General features: G+C 46.6%; 1 protein-coding gene across 2 annotated transcripts in view; it reads right to left on the bottom strand.

Annotated features, from left to right (window-relative positions):
• The window catches only part of IDS (iduronate 2-sulfatase), a 364,864-nt gene that overhangs the window by 183,413 nt on the left and 163,792 nt on the right, over positions 1–17,659 (bottom strand). For both annotated transcript variants that reach the window (XM_069612759.1, XM_069612760.1), the window contains exon 3: positions 6,654–6,831. In XM_069612759.1, coding sequence (XP_069468860.1) covers positions 6,654–6,831 — 178 coding nt within the window. The remainder of the gene's footprint in view (positions 1–6,653; positions 6,832–17,659) is intronic.

Here is a 17,659-nt window from a genome sequence, read left to right as displayed (position 1 = left end):
CACACACCCACAATGCCAGATTCACAATACACTTATTAGAATCAATTAATTGGGATCTGCCTCACACTGCGACATAGTATTAATTCAGATACACTGGGGAATGAAACCATTTCAGAACACTGCCCAGCTACAATGGCAGAGGTACTGGACTTGACCCCAATATGCGAGTGACCTGATCTCCAAAGAAATCTAGGATAAGAAAATGACTGAAAACACTTCACCTTAAACTGGGCAATGACTCATGGAAAGTTAGCAGCCGATGTGGAACAGGCTAGGTCCATAGAGTTAGTCAAAGATTACAGGAGCTGAGGTTCAAGCATATACAAAAGTGAGCCGGAGTCACGTAGCACAGACTGCGTAAGTAGTCAATCCAACACCATTTCCAGCAACACAGAAAAAGGTCCTCATTTAAAGCAGAGGACGGGGATTGTGTCTGCTTTATTACTTTTCCTACTCGGCATGAAGGATATGAAAGGGGACGGGAGTCCAAAGAACGGCAAACAATGGAAAGAGGGAGCAGCAATTTCCCAAAAACTCTGGAGCAAAACAAAGTGCTCCAAAAAAGGTACAGCCCTATCAAGTGCTTAACCAAGACTAATAAGCTTGGTTCCTTATGGGCTTTCAAATCAGAATCGTAGAAGATGCTTGCACGGACGGGGTGATCAGTCCCATTGCTAGGAAGGCAGTAAAGCGTTTGTTAAATGGGGAGGGGGGCAAAAATGTGTTATGAAATTTGAAAGTGACTCCATCCGGGCCCATTTTTGAGTGGCATTATGGACCTCTCCACCTAGTCCTCCTGGATTGAGGCAATTCCTGTCTACACCCCGGCATCACACCCGGGAATGCTCTGGCCATATGCTGCTTTCTTGACATGTTAGTGGAATAATATTGGTATAGTAAGTCTAACTCACCAGCAAAATCAGGAATCCTCAGAAAATGTCAAATTAAAAAAAGAAAAAGAACGTATGGCATAATTGTTTGAATTTCGGCTGTATGAAAATGACATACTGCCGAAATAGCCAAACAATTAAGTCATACTTCACATTACAGCAAACAAAGGTAGCGGGTCTGTCCCCCACTTTGTGATAAAGACAAAAGTACATTTTAAAAAAAGGCCCTCTGGCACCGGTTCATGTCCACGTAAGTAGAAGGACTCAGCGTCGCAGGGAGACAGAGGAGTCAGCGGCACACGACGAAGTGTGTCGCCGTCAGGAAAGTAGAGGGTGGGCGTATTTTTGAGGGCGACTGTACAACGTGAAACTGTCAAAAGGGAAACGCAGGTAAATAAACTTTTCTTCCGGCTGACTTTTCCCTTTCGACATTTTTCACGTAGATCCACAAAATCATAACGTAGAATCCCCAAGTCATCGCAGCTTAGATCATGGGTTTTACGTCGAGTAGGTTTATGAACCAATATTTTGTTTGCCTTATTCCCCCCTAGATTAGTAATATTGTTTAGTTCCGGGTTTGATAACAGCTTCTGGGGTTCAGGGGATGACTCCAAAAGCATCGATTCTGGAAAGGCTCCTATGAAAATGGGAAAAGTGTACGTGATGCTTATGGGTGACATTTTTACCACTCCGGATAATCTAGTAACGCCATTTCCCCACGAAGTTTGGCAAGGCCCATTGCGTTTGTACAGTATGCTCGTCTAGGCGGGAGCGTCTGATCAGTGTCAGAATCTGGAGCAAGGTGGAAATCTCCCTCCACAGCCACTGCACCCTCAACAAAAGCATGAGGCAAGAAGATGGCCAGAAACTGATCATTTGGTGCATTTACTGAGAAAACACATGAACATATTACCCAGCAGCTTGCCTCCGACTGCCAGGAACCTCCCCGGATCATGAAGAGCTTAACAACTGGGTGGTCCTAGATATCATGCCAACACCTCTTCTGCCACCTCCAGTGGCAAAGCAACAAGGGAAGCAGCATCTATGCTCATCTAACCCCAGGAGATGAGTCTCCTGGAGGAAAACCGGCCTTACAAATAAAGAATCACAACTTTGATAAAACATTTTTCATATGTCACAGCACATTTCTTACTCCAAGAATAAATTATCACTTATCACAAGCCAAAGGATTACCGACATATCTTGCTAAAGAACATAGGTCTGGGTTATGCCTGGCTCACCAAACAGTGCTTTAATCCCAGGTAATTATTTGAGGTGTGGGAGTCTGATTGAACGAAGATCACTGCGGGGTCCTGAGCTTAAAACCTTGCTAAGTAGGGTGTATAGTCTCCAGCAGCAGTTCACATGGAGGTGGTGGGGGAGGAGGGGACCTAGGTTAACCAATACAACAAACTGGAAATGATCTCTGAAAAGCCAATACAATTCTGTTGAGAAACGATGAACCATGTGAAGTCTGACTTTGGCAACTACTACACTGATCTCAAACCCCCAAAATTAGAAAAGCTGATAACAAGCTTTAAGAATTAGTGATCACCATCTGCCTTTGCCCTTTAGCTGTGGTGCAGTACAATTCCCCAGGCTACTGCGTTTTGCCCACAAGAGACATGGACTACTATGTTTAGTGGAGCTATATCAAGACAGTCTAAGAATTTCCGACTGGATGGTTTCCCTTCGTGCTACCAACACTACGAGCTAGTGGACCTAGCTATGTAACAATGAAATTACATTAGGGCCACACTGAAGGTATGGATTCATATCCCCAAATAAAATATTTGAACAAGCTTCAAACCAATCAAGATTGTAGGTGCATCATCGGCCGCCAAACTGTCTCAACTACATTCGATAAAACACAATGTTGGTTCTTTGTATAAAAGTGGACGTTTGTGGCACTTCTGCTAGTGGAGGAAGAGTCCAATGCAGAGTTAAGTGGGTAGCGGTCCTCCAGGGGGAAGAAGGAGGGAAAGGAGTTTTAGGCATGCCAGGACTGGCATTTTCTCCATAAAGAAATGTTTAGCAGACAGTTGTAGGCCACACTGAGTAAGGAAGCACAACCTCAACAGGAAGCCTAGTCATTATAATGGATGCAGTTTACTTTGCACAGCTACTTCTGCCAGCTACTATAGCAACCACAGGTAGCAGATCAACTACCAACAAATCAATGTAAATCACAGCTTGGGGAGGTGTGGCCTCCAACATCAAATGTGTTGGACACAGTGACAAAACAAAGCCAATGTAAAGGCTACTTCAGGCAACCTCCTAATCGGACCCAAGTGCACAGATATGTAAACATCTAGGAGATAACCCATCTGATGTACAGCAGATGGTCTCAGATAAAGTAGGTCAGGACCGAGGTAGATAACCTAAAACAGGACAGTATATGTACAATGCCAACTTACAATTTGTAATTTCTTATAGGCAAGCACTAGGCACCAAGGGGAAACACTGTGCATACAAGGATATAACCCACATTTCCAAATAATTACATATTTCAGCATTAACGGTGCTACATTTGAGCCGTAAAAGGTTCTATTCGACAACGCCCAGCAGTCAAAGCATAGACATGGGGGAAAGTCAGTGAAGGTCATGCTCCCAAAGACAGGGCCTGAAGCAATACTAGCAAGCCACGCATGTAGGAATTGATAGCAATGGTCAAAAAGGAAGTGCTGTGCAGAGATGGTGTTGCGGGTTTGGCCGCAGGCCAGACACTTGCAAGTGGAACTTCTGGAAGCCAACAATGGCTCATATGGGACCTCTCACCCTGGGTTTGTAAGAACGCAAGCTCTGATTTAGATAACTGCTGAATACGCTTCCTGGATTCGAGTTTTGCCTAGCGCCTTCATGCCTCCTTTGAGGAGTTGCGTGTTATATAAAACTCCTGCCCACATGTCCTCCCATCTTGCAGATGTTAGGTGAACGAATGCTGTATATTGGTGAAATATGTTCTCTACAAGTACAGCAAAACGTCATTTTTGAGGCAGGAAATGCTTTGCACGCATTGCAGTTCTGCAGCAATTTGCCATTCCACCAGTTGACGGCCACAAGCACAATCTGGATTTCCATAATACATACTCTGACCACCCAAGTAATGCCACAGCAAAATTAAGCTGCTGCACAGCATCACAAGAAACCTTCTTTGCAGCGATTCATCAGTACCTAAAGTGCAATGTGGCCCATTTTATTTTTTTTAGAAGTCTGGATTCATTCAGTAACAGTTACCAATACAAATCCGACTGACCTCATATCTTTCCATCCAACACTTTAGGAAGGACCTGAAGACCCCACTCCAAGAACTCATCCTACCACTGAACCATTTCTCCCTCTCTGGAGTTCACCCTCTGCTGCTCGACTTGACTTTTAATGTTCCTTTGCATCCGTCCAAAAATTCTACATGTTTTGAACACCTTTTTGAAAGTTTTATCATGCACGGTTCTTTAACCAGCATGCAACCAATGTTTTTCTTCTTTCATTACGGGTGCCCCCCCACCCCTCCGCCTCCACCCCATCACCCCCAACTCCTCTCCCCTACTCCGACAGACACCAAAAAAACCAGGTCAAAGTGTGTACGAACAAACGTGCATGATCAAAATAAAGTATTTCAAAAGGAAGTGATATAACTTGTAATTCCCAACTTTAATCCCCTTGGTATTGCACTATTTAATGCTAGATTTTCCACTTTATAAATCGCATACGTTAGCAGAATGTAAATAAACTTCGATCCTAGAAAATAATCCGTCAATAACAGAAGACATAAGAATCTTAGCAAGGCAGAAAATCTCGATGGAGAGAGCATGATGCGTTTTTCGGTTACTAGGACACGCTTTGAAGGCTCCTTGTCATTTCCATAACCGTGGCTGTGAGGGCAAAGTACCTCCATCACCAGCCCCCATCAGAGTCCCTATTCCTTCATCACCACTTCAATTCGTTCAGTTAAGGGAATTCGAAGAATGATCCAGCCACACTACAGAAATCTTCCCACCTCAGTCTAGCTCCACGTTGATCATCAAAACTTGGTTGACCAGTTGGTGTCTCCTCAATTGGGATGACTGCCCCTCCCTAACACCTTCCCCACTTTGGGTACGAATGCCTCCACAACAAAATGTGCGTGTGCCATGAAGGCCAGATCGATTTTCTCCATAACATTTCTACATTCACCCAATGAAATAAAGTACATCGACCCTGTGAATCTTCTGACACAATGCTGCCTTTCAACATCTTTACTGACTACATTTCTGGAACCATCCAGTCCCTGCTACTCCCATACACTGCCCCCTGCGTATTACCTCAGTTTTCTGCAATATTTCTGCTGGTCAGCAGCATACCTCCTGCGCCACCATTTTCTTGGCTAATGTGGATTAGATCAACCCCTGAACAAAGAGGCTAAAAGACTTCTTTCAAAGCTCAAACCAGTTTGCTTTACCAAGTTTCCATCTCGCAGGACACAAAAGCCCTGGGCTTATATTCACTGCATGTGCACTTTGGACTCCTTCCTATCTGTAGTCACAGCACTTTTTCCCCAGTTACTCTTCACCCCCACACTCCTACACATGTTATGGCTCTGGAGAAGGGTCTGTAACATGCGGCTCAAGATGTTTTGCACTACGACCCCTATAATCCTTTACCTTTGGCTAAGGTTAATGGGATTTGTAGTACCAATTTATCTGGAGGAACACACGTTGCAGACCCCTGCTCTAGAAATATGCATCACCCCACCTCGAATAGCACTTGTCAGAACTTCCATCTAACCGAGAACTTTCAAAATTACCTGTCCACTGCAACTGATACAAGGTGTTATTTCTACACCCACCCCTTAAAAAGCTTCTCACCTGCATGTCTCACTCCTTCTGTGATTAGTCGAAGCCTTGGCTATTGTGCTCCATTCACTTACATAATCAAACTGCTTCTGTATGGGATTAGCAGTCTCATATTCCATTGATTCAATGGCTCCCCATTACTCTGGCTACACGCACCTACCCCAAACCCTCCAATTGTTATCCCCCTCCAGCCCAAAAAAGGAAATGAATATTTCATTAGCCAGATATTCCATACCAGCCCTCAAGTACCAAAGCAGTCTCCCCTGCGCTGGTGTTCTTTGCCAAAAATGTGCCTTAAATCTCTGTGACACGCTTGTGGTACAAGAAATTGACCACCAACCCAACTTTAATTCCCATGCTGAAGTCAATAGAGGCGCACAGACATTGTTTCCTTCCTTTCCGACACAAATCAATACTTGGGAGTCATTTAAGCTCTCCTTCTTGAGCAGCTCTTCCTACAACAATCACTCACATCCAGAGGGGGGGGGGGGGCTAAACAAAGTAAAGTCAAGCTCTGATCACCCTCCTCCAATAGACACCTTTGGTTGTCCTCCTTTTTAACCTCACTTAGGCTCTCCACCTCCCATCCACCACCAACCCCTGCACACACATGTAGTCCACAGAGATTAAACACCGTGGACTGAAGTGTTGTACATTGAGACAGATTACAAACATGATGGTGTATAAACACAATCGAATAAGCCCAACGCTCAACCGGAGATGCTTATTAGGTTAAAGAGCTGTATACAGTGTTACATGGCTACAAGCAGCTTCAGAGGTTAGGGGAGGGATGTGGAAACAAGGGCATCCCCACTAAGCACACCTGTGGCCCAAGTAGACTTTCCTTCATAGAACAGAGCTTTCAGTTGGCAGCGTACAGGGCATTCATTAACATTAATGAATGTGCAATTAACACAATTACAAGTCCTACCTGGGTGGAACACTTTGCCCACAGACATGGTCACATAGCCATTCTCTTTGAAATACTGCGGCATTGTGGAGTAGTTGCCTGCATGCACCCGCCAGTAGGAGTTGAAGTCAAAAAGCTTTGTTGTGCTGGGTCTTCGTCCAGTTAAGAGGGACACTCTGCTTGGGGCGCATACGGCTTGCTGCATGAGGACAAGAAAAAAAGACTAGTATGAAGATGTCGGTACATAAAACGGTTGTATACTAATTGACCTTTTCACAATTGACCTCAGGAGAATTGACCTAATTTAGAAGGTCAATTAGGACAAATATGCGGGGGCCCCCCCCCCCCGCAACCCTCCACCCAATCCAAAACCCCTCGCAACCCCACAGCCAATCCCCTTATATAATTTATTATCCAAAACCAACCCAATACATATATAAAATAACAAATATAAAGGTCAATTGTAAAAGGTCAATTTGGGTAATACCCATAAAAAGCCAGCACAGAAAAAAAAAAAATAGAATGTCGCACTCCATGCTTCCCCACAGCCACCTCTTAGGCGCTGCCATGGAAGTCAATACCTAGTTTAATTGCACTCAATTTACCGACCTCAAAGGGATGAAGTTCTGTTAGAACTGCCAGTAGTCAAAGCAGACTCTGCAGGCTGCACACACGCCCGAGGCAAGCCTTGCTGGCACCCGACTAGGCAGCAAGTCTCCTGGGTGGAATCTAGCGACAGCCTAGGAAGCAACACGCTCCCCATGGAAAGCCCCACCACCTACATCTGCACACATTCGAATCCAGGCAAGGTCCGCGTGTGAGGGGGATACATGAACTAGAATTACATTAGTAAATACGAACATCCTTTAGTACAGTGCCTAGGATACACAAGAGTTTACTATTGGCAACGCAGAGTAGTTTGAAGACACCTACACCTTATGTGGAAGTCCAGTCCGCCATGAAGGATGCCACCACCTTTGGGGTAAAACGTACAGCCTGAATGCGTAATCCTGATATAAAGTAGCTTAAAATGAGGATAGCTCAGGGGCAACTCGCTCGACTTGGAAGCAAGGCGATGTGGAGCAACACAGGCTCTATCCCCATTTAATCACACTGGCCAACAAACCCACACTGAAGTCGGAGTCAACATATGTACATGGATGCAAACAAGTTCGCGTGCTGTTCCTATGGTAATTGTTCAAAGCGCATTTCCGAGCAGTCCTTTTACGGATTTCCACACAACCAGTGTATGCACAAGCCTAATATTTCGAGTGTAGAGTGGATAGTGTGCGATTTGCGGCATTGCATCGTTGACATTTTATTTGTGAATGCGCGGCCGTACATACAGTTGGTGGTTTTTTAATGAGTAATGAATTGTGCCATGTGCCCGAGTAGTGATGTATTGAGATTTAGACGACAGAAACCTACAAAATTCCATCCTCCAGGTATTGATGCCATTTGCAAAGTATTGGCATAATGTAACCTGTCACAGCCCACTTGCCGTGGGTATCCATGCAGCACGATGACGTGCACTAGTGCTCCTGCCATAGGATGGGTAGTCACCAACCAGCAAGTACTACTGCCATCTTGGAAATCGGTCCGAACAACTTTAAGAGATGTTGCCCTAAACTGTCCTAGCACTCCCACTATGCCAAATAAAAAGAGCACAGGCCTCAATTTGCACTCACCACTAGCAAGTGATCACGTCACATAAGAAATGTTATGATATGAACGGTTATTTATAACGCACTTAATACCCACAGGTTTCTAGGCGCAGATCTGTGGATCGAACCTGTGTTGCGCAATGTCGTCTTGCTTCCAAGGCGAGCATGTTGCCCCTGAGCTATCCTCCCGAGAAATTGGTGTGCCCTGCACATGGGCAATTGATGGGGGCGAGTCAGTCACTTAGCCTGGCCAATACTTGAACCTTGAATTCTTTGGTTTTATTATCGGCGTTGCCATTAAATGCCCAGGTATGAACAGTGACACTGGATCCCTCCGATGACACGTGTAAAAATGGCCCCAAACCAGTAAGTTCTTGTTGGGCCACAGTGTTTGGGTTAGGAGTACAAGTCACATTAATATGGGAAGCCTCCCAAATAGGAGGCAAGGGGAAGGAAAACAAAATAGGTTTAAAAAAGGTTCAATGCTACTCGATCAGGGTCACCATCCTGAGAAAGTAGTGCAAGGTTGGTTGGTTTGCTCCAAACGACCCATGAAAAGCAATTCCAGAGACGCTTGCGATCGAGACAAGCCCTTCACTTCTTGGACTTTGTTACAGAGGCCCAGGCCAAATAAAGACATATCAGCTCTTTGGTATTGCATAGAAGGATCTCTGGATGAAAACAGTCTTAGGCAAATGTGAGCACTCCGACTGAAGTCATCTATCCATTGTGCCTTGCATTTCCTCCATGCCAGTTGCGGATCGATTATCAGATTATAGACCGCCCACCAAGAGAAAGCTCGTTCGTCTTGTCAATGGGTGGAGCTTCGGTCACTATTCTGGCTGGTCTCGCAGCAGGCAACCACACAAGTTTGGCTTGCCGTTAGGCTTTCGCACCCAGGCTACACCAGATCCAGGTTAGTTCGGCCATCTAGGCTCCCTTATATGATCAGTTTGCCTTCTCAGCAGTCTTTCAGTCTCTAGCCCTAGGTCCCGCAGGCTCAAACCTTCAACCCCGCAACTTTGCCCATTTGGTTGCATGTACCACCTCTTGCCCCCCCCCCCTTCTCTTTTGACCATCTTGGCTTGGCCAAGGCTGGGTCACCTCTTTAGACTAAACGGTCCATTTCTACCCTCCTCCCTGCCGATGGTACTTTCTCTGAATCCTCAAACCTCTTTCATCCTGCTTGCCTTCCTCTAACTGCTTCCTTTCCATCCTCCCTTTATTTTCTCCCCACCAAATTTAACCAATCTGCCCAATGATTATGCAGTGCCCTTAATATAGGAGTTTAACAGGGGGAGATAATCTAGTAGGAGCACCTGCAGGTTACCAGTCTTGCCCTTATCGCTGATTGGCTAATGTACTCTCAAGTATAGATAAGCCTAAAGACTTCCATTTTCAAGACAGCATCTTGGAATCAGACTACCCACCATTGTGGCTGCCACGGAATACGCCAGGACTCCATCACTGGGGAGAATTGCTCTTTGCTAGGTCTGGTATTTGCAGCCTGAACTCTAGGTAGTCAATGTGCACGTTAGAAGAGACTATGCGGGCATGCACATGCCATTTCCCCTAGTTACTGTGCCTGGCTCCTAAGCTGCGACCAAGATCAGGGGAACCCTGGATTTGAGCAAACCCTGAACATGTTGCATTTCCATGGAGTGATGATTCTTGGCTCTTCAACACAGGCCGAGAATCGGGACCTTGGGATCTCAACCATATACCACCGACGGGGTTAGGTTAGCTGAATTTATACTGTGCACATTCACCAAAGGGCATCATGGGGCTAGGAGACAGCCAGGCACGAACAAAACAGTAACCTAAAACAAAAGTGTCTTTAGAGGGAGTCTAAATTCAAGATGATTTTGAGTGCACCCAAGAGACATGGGCAGGGAATTCCACAATTTGCCGGTGGCAATTGAGAACGCATGGCCTCCCCCACTCTAGCAAGGGGAAATGTTGCAAAAAAGGCTAAAGACGAACTGCCCAAGCAGAGAGTCCACTGGGAATATAGGAACAAACGTTCTGAAGGTAATCGCCCCCCTGGCCATGGTAGGCCCGGTTTACCAGGCAAAGAGAAAGCACAAAACAGGAAAGATATGCAAGCCATATGGTGAGTTTGTGGCTACCCGAGCAGCTAGCTTTTGCAATAACTGCAGCCGATGCACAAGGCCCACAGGCTGAGCTAGGAACAAAGCCTTGTAATAGTCCACCCGACTTAAGCGGCAACTACCCAAGGCCACTGATAACTGGGTAAAAAGAGGCAGTACTTTTAAGATGAAAGTGGCCGCTTTGCAGACCACACTGACCTGCGACGCATACACCGCTCCACCCCCCCCCCGTCCCCCACCCAAGATCTTAGCCGCTGTCACTGGCAGAGGGAGCAGAAGGCCAGAAAGAGGGAGTCCAAAGAGCAGGATTGTGAGGGGAACCCACCACCATGACCTCTGTCTTCTCTCCATTACGTTTCAGCCAATTGTTATTCATCCACCCCCACACGACCGTCAAACACCAGCACAAATGCGATGACATCTCAGCATGGTTAAGATCTAAACAAACAACTTCGGTGTCGTCAGCATACAATAGCAGTGAAGGCCGTGGGAGCACATGAGACAGTAAAGATGCTAAATATAGATGTTGAACAGCATCAGACACAAGGCGGAGCCCTGTGGAAGACCACAGGAGAGCATGTGAGAAGAAGGGGGGGGGTGGGGGGGAGAAAGTGATTGGCCCCAATCAGTCAGGAATTATAGACCACGACAGCACAGGCACAGAGACCCAGCCAAGCCAGATGGGACTGCAGGATGGAGTGGTCCATAGTGTTGAAAGCGGCCTATAGACCCAACAGTATCAAGGCACCCACTCCAACACTGTACCATGCTGGCCAGAATGACTACAGAAACCAGGATACACTGCCACGGCCTGGGCGGAAGCCAGACTGGAAGGGGTAAAAAAACCCATGAACATTAAAAGAAAAAAAGAAGATGGAATACCAAAGATTCCAACAGTTTCATGAAGAAAGGGAAATGGGATGGAAATTAGCAATGACAGAATAATCCAGTCAGTTTTTTTAAGCAGAGTGATGACAGTGGCTTGATAAGGCTTGACTGACAGGACAGAATGACTGCCTGAGTGGTGGAAGAGACCATGCCAAGCATGATGTCTTTAAGTATAGCCAGGGGTACAGAGGGGGGAAGTGGATTTAAGCTGTAAAACAGCCTTAGATACAGTTAAGAGAAAACATAGGGAAATTTGACCATGTCTGAGAGGATATGGCTTCAGTTTTAGTCAGGTCCATAATGGCAGCAGTCTGGCTTGCCAGATGGATATTGGTGCGAATATCTGAAATTTTAGTAACAATAAAGTCAGACAGGGAATCGCAGAGCATTCGAGTAGGCACCACTGAGGGCGCAGAGCGAGTGGTAGAGGAGAGTGACTTAACTACAGTAAATGGATCCTTCGACCAATGGATGCACGATAACGTTTGTTAAGCAGACTGAAAACAGTTCTCTACTAACCCATAAGAAATGAACCACTTCCGTTCGGCCTGTCCAAGGTAGAGACGTTCAGCTTTAAGCTTGTCCGAGAACCAAGGTTCAGAAGGACGTCCCTGAGGTCTAATCAGTTTAAGGGGCAACTGGATCAGCCACCGAACTCCATATCCTCGATAGGTAAGATGGATAAATCATAGGACTGTTATTACATCCGTCATTGCTCATAGACAGAAGGGCATGAAGGTCTACAGAGCGCAAGTTGCGGATCATAATAGTTGGGAGGTAGGGTTTAGATGGTAGAACCACAAGATGAACCACAACAGGCACTAAGAAATGGTCAGACCAAAGGACTTTCTCAACAGTAGAATTTGCGAGTCCCCTGCCAAAACGAGATCTAGAATATTGCCCAAAACAGAGGGCTCATGAACAAACTGATAGAGGCCAAGATCTAATAAAGCCTCCAAAAATCGCCTAGAACTACTAGGTTTGAAAGCTCCTCTTGCAGTGAAGCCACTAGATCTAAAAATTGGTAAACAAAAATGCATTAAATAAAATGACGTCCCAGCGGACGATGCACAATTAAAAAGTGTAAAGAAAGATAGTGAGGTGGAAAAGAAATGCCTCCATTTTAACAGTGTGTGCCAGAGAAATGGTAGAGAATGAAAGATTGGTTTTAAAAAGGATTGCTACACCACCTCCAGGGTGGTGAGAAACCCGCTCAAAATGGATTATGCTGTAATCATCCTCAAGTACTTGCTCCAACAAGGTGCGGATGGTTCAGTGGGCCACATCTCAGTTAAGCAAACATCAGGAGAGTGTTTGCATAAATAAATCGTGAACAAACACCGCATGAGCAGCCAAAGACCGTACATTTATTACTAAGGCGGAGTGAAGGATTTCCACCTCTCCTGAGCCAGACTTCCAGAGTCCGCTCTAAAAATACCACTAGGGAACACTGTACCTAAAAGGTGACAGTTACAGGATAGCCTGCTGTTCCAATGCAATCCGATTTGTACACCAACATAAACCAGGCTTTACTTTGAGAAATGTTGGGTTGCAGAAGCTGCTCACTTCACTTCTGTCTCCTGGGGGAATCACACGCAGCAAGAAAGAGCATCGTACACTGCCACCTTGGGGTGGTGTCAGTGTTAATCTGGTGTGCAACACCAAGGTCAGTAGCTACAGACAACGAGGAAGAGTCAGCAAGACCATGAAAGCCATTTATTCAATGAGTCAGAATTGTGCTCAAAACAAGGTTCAATAGCCCACCAAAAGCAACCACTGTTTAAGGATCTGTCCATTTACATTTTTAAACACTCTTTCAATGTTTCACAATCCTTAATCCCATATGCAGCGGGAAAGCTAATTGCATAGGTGGCCGATTATGCCCTGTGTTCCCATGAACGACTAGAAACGGTGTACTCCAGAAATATTGAAGATGTAAGGTCTTGGCTGCTGCATCCCAAAGTTGCAAAATCAGTGAAGAAGCTAACCCGAATTGGGTTGATGCCCTACCTCAGTGATCGCTTTGGAAGGCCCTAAACAGGTGTTCATTTAGGCTACATTGCGCGCACACCAAATGAACTGCACACCATTACATGTGTGAGCCTACATTTTAACTTTGGATCCTCGTGTTAAAACAACCATTCATCTAATTCCCATGCTGCAGCCACTGCACAGAATAGTCAATAGAGTTCCTATTATGATGATAATTTGTATTTATTGAGTGCCTTACGCCAAAGCGCTGTACAATTGAACAACATGATGAGCATATTTACATACAATATCACCCAACCAAAATTGGTACTCATTTATCGACCTCAGAAGGATGAAAGGCTGAGTTGGCCTTGCCGGGATTCGAACCTGCGACCTACAGATCACACTCAGTTTGCACTCAACCCACTGAGCTATCTTACCGGCATAGAATATCATGTGGCCCAGCTATATCACCTATAGCTGAGCCACATGCTCTTTCATTACATTGGCCCAATGCTGCCCCAACTGGATCTTTCTCACCTCTTTAAAAGTCAACCCATCTTGCCAGGCTTGGACCCACCCAACAAATGGAACAAACACGATTGACAATCGAGGCTGAACATTTGCACACAAGCACATGATTGTAATTGTAACGGTTTAATGAGAGGCCATCCTTAACAGAGTTCCCTCCCTCCCCAATCAAGGTTTGACACAACAAACTGTTTAATTCTTTGTTTAGCTCCATTTCAGATGCATATCGAGCCCCTTTGGTCCCCTCCCCCTATGCCACCAATGAGCCAAGAACCGGTGAACAGAGCATATTTGAATTATAGCTAATTGGGATTGCATAACTACACACGCTGCCTTCTCTGTGGCTCACAATTACTTTTTACAGAAATAAAATCGCACAACTTGGTTTGGAAAACACAAATCACAATACTTTATACAGATTTAGAAATAATCAACACTGGTCAATTAACAAAATCAATTTACATAGGTAGTGCTGTGCAATTTCGATTTTTCTGTGAGCTTAAAAAGGCTAGCAGTTTGGTTTACAGTGTTGGCTACAGGAGGTCTCACTTTTGCAAGCACTTCTCGCCCAGCCTCAAAAACCCATGCTTCAATTACTTGCAGCACCCTAGTCAAAAGCCAGGTCTAGAAAGTGGGGACAATTTAGAAGTGTGCTTTTCAGATCCCTCTCCCCCCCCCACTTCACTTAAAGGCCTGTGTTGTGGAAGTTCAAGGGTAAAATGCAGAGGATTAGAAATGTTGGATTTTTAGACACCCCCCTCCAAGGCCAGTATTTGGGAAGTTGGCAGTTTAGGGACAAGGACACTCCTGTTCCTTAAAGAAGTCAGAGTCAAGAGGAAAAATAGTATTACATTACAGGCTATAGTTTTCAGCGTACACTGGGAATCAGCTTTGTTAATTTTGAATGTGGCACAGCAAATTGTGCTCTCCGACCTATTGTGGCATCTCCCTTGCTTACTGTTCCCCGCCCATTGTTTCATTACTGTACCTTCGCCTACACTCCTTACTTCTAGGTTCTTCAGCGGTTTACTGTGCCTGGTGGGTTGGGATTCTGCTTTGTACGTTGACATGGTCATTGTTTTCTTCCCTATCATATTGACATTGTGGGGCTCTCTGGTTTTTTGCAAAACTTGCATTGCCCGAATTCCTTACTTCTAGGTTCCTTGTTGTGGTTTTGTTATCTGGTAACTGTTTTTGACCCTGGTTGCGCTCTTGGTTTTGCATCACTTTGCATTGCTTGCACTCTTCCTTGCTGTGTTGTGCTTTGTTGATGGTCCTTGCGTACATCTGATTTCATAGGTCAGTTTGTTCTGTGCAGTTGCTCCTCCCTGTTCCTCCCCTTGTACCTCCCTAGTGCCTTCCCCCTGCACTATCGCCCCCTCCTGCTTGGGTCCCACCACTCATGGAGCCCCCCACCCCATCATGCGCCTGCTATTCTATCAACTATCTTATCCCTCTCACTAAGTCTGGCAGGAAGATGCTCAAAAAGGGACATCCTGGTCTCCAACCCAGGCCTCCCTATTGCCGATACCTACAGCAGTGCTTCCTCCAGACAGACCCTCACCGACATCTTCTCGGTCTTTCCCTCTCCATGCTTATGGAGCGCCTCTCACTGTGGCCAACATCAACAGGCAGCCTGGCCAGGTCACCCTCTTACTCTCCGATTGGGCTGACCCTTCCTCGTCTCACCCCCTCTCCCCTCTTCCCCCCTTCTTCACCCTGCCTCCCCCCTCTCCTCCAACCACCACCTCTCTAACCCCCTCACTTTCCTCTCTTGGATTGACCACTTCCCACCTCTCTACCCCTCAGGTCAGGCCATCCCCAGCACTGCCACCTACCTTCTCGTTCATCTGACCCATGAAGTGTGGGTCAGTAGAGGCTTTCGCCGCTACTTTCTCTCCTCCTACACCTTCAGCTGACTGACACAGCCCGCTCCAACCATCTATCTGTAATGCTCTTAATGTCCTTGCCCCAGTCATGAGGATGCGCTTGAAGCCCACTTACAAGTGCAACGCTTGGTACGATTCTGTCCTGGCAACACTTAAAACTCAAGTGTAGGGCAGCTGAGAAGTGGAGGGCATCTGTCATGGCCACTAGCCGAGGGCCACTACCTTTATCACTCAAAGGGTCCAAATGGACCCAGTCCTAGCGCCTTTGGCGCCAGGCTCATAAGAAAGTGTGCTCTGCACACTGTCTAGGGCAGGTGCATCCAGGCCGGGCGTGGCCATTAAGAAACATTGGAGGGCACGTGCAGAAGTCTGTGGGAGGGGCAAGGTGGAGCCACAAGGCAGGGCTAAGGGGAGTGGCTGGGGCCAGGGTATTTAAGCCAGCCCCACCTGTATGAAAGCGCTTCGCGTTAGTCTGCTTTCTGCAGCATAATGCACACCGCCGCCTGAAGCGCCATTACTGTTTTCCAGCTCAACATCTCACACACAACTCATCTGGTTCCTGAACTACATCAGCATGCACCTACCCGACTCCAGCCTCAATCGATTAAAGCGCAGCTTACCTGATTCCAATACTGCATCTTCGGCACGCATTTTACCTGCCTCCAGCAATACCATTGCTCAATGCGCAGCTTACCCGACTCTAGCAACTCCATCGCTGGATGTGCGTCTTATCCGTCTCTGCAATACCATCGCCTGCAGCGCATCGCATCTTACCCGATTCCCCTTGTCATCGGAGTCGGAGCGCATCCTCACCGGTTTCCGAGCATCTAGCTACGCAGGAGCCTTCTTGCCCAGCATCCTCACGGATCCGTCCATCCAGCAATCGCCGACAGGTCTTCGGATCATCGCTCCCCATCTGGCGCCACCAGGCCATCCCTGCAAGAGAAATTGAGCACACAGGGTTAGAAACTGTATAAATACTTTATGCTTGGTCGCGCAACATATATACCTTGCGTACTACCTTGAAACCCTACTTAGCTTCTAAGTGGGGACTGCGCAACCTCCTCTGGAACCATTCGGACTCGCTTCCAACACCGCGACTCCATGTGGCCATCTTCACACCCCATTAGGGAGAGAAAAGACATTGCAAAAGGATCCAGACAATAATCATTGTTATGAACACTTACCTTCAAGGTGGTTCGGTCACAGCCGGTCTGGGCTGCCACGCACACGGACCAGTGACGCAACTAGGTCCATCAACGGCGCCCCTGCCAATGAGAAGCAGGATGGAGAGCTCATCCTCACAAGAAAACAGGTGATACTATATGGGTAAACGCATGCTCACCTCATTCTAGAACTAAGGGTTTGAAGGGAATCACCATCCATTCGCAACATTCTCGCTGCCTCTCGTCTTCTCTCAGTGGCAGTGCCAGCAACCAGAGTACCCACACTACAGCAGCTGGGGAAAGGCTGATCCAGGGTAGTGAAGTCCAGGGAGTGCTCTAACCGTGCCCCAACGCCAGAGACCAGGTGAGCGTAACAGCATCAGGTGTAACGTCTGACAAACTGGCCTGCCGACTGCACCAAAGGCAGTACAGACCATCCTCTCTAGGAAGAGAGCCTACATCCAAGCCTGCATCTCTGCGGCATCTAACAATTCGGCTGAACCTTTCAATCCTGCTGCAGTCTACCTCTCCTGTTCCCTTCCAGGCCCTCTGCACAGCCCTGGCTTCTCATTTCACCACAAACCCAGGACATCCGGTCTACTCTCTCTCTCATCTTCCTCCTCTGCCACCCCTGGTCAGTCTTCAGCCGCTTCCCCTACTCTTTTCTCCTCCTTTACCCTGTTCACCCCGACAAGGTTTCTAGACAAGTCCGATCTATGAAAAGTCTTAACAAAGCAGGTTCTCCCCTGCTCATCCAGAGCCATCAAGGACCACATCAACACCCTGGCTCCAGCCTTGGACGATTTC

The sequence above is a fragment of the Ambystoma mexicanum genome, chromosome 5p, assembly GCF_040938575.1.
Source record: "Ambystoma mexicanum isolate Mex_15411 chromosome 5p, UKY_AmexF1_1, whole genome shotgun sequence".
Taxonomy (NCBI): Eukaryota; Metazoa; Chordata; class Amphibia; order Caudata; family Ambystomatidae; genus Ambystoma; species Ambystoma mexicanum.
This window is presented reverse-complemented; position numbering and strand designations above follow the sequence as displayed.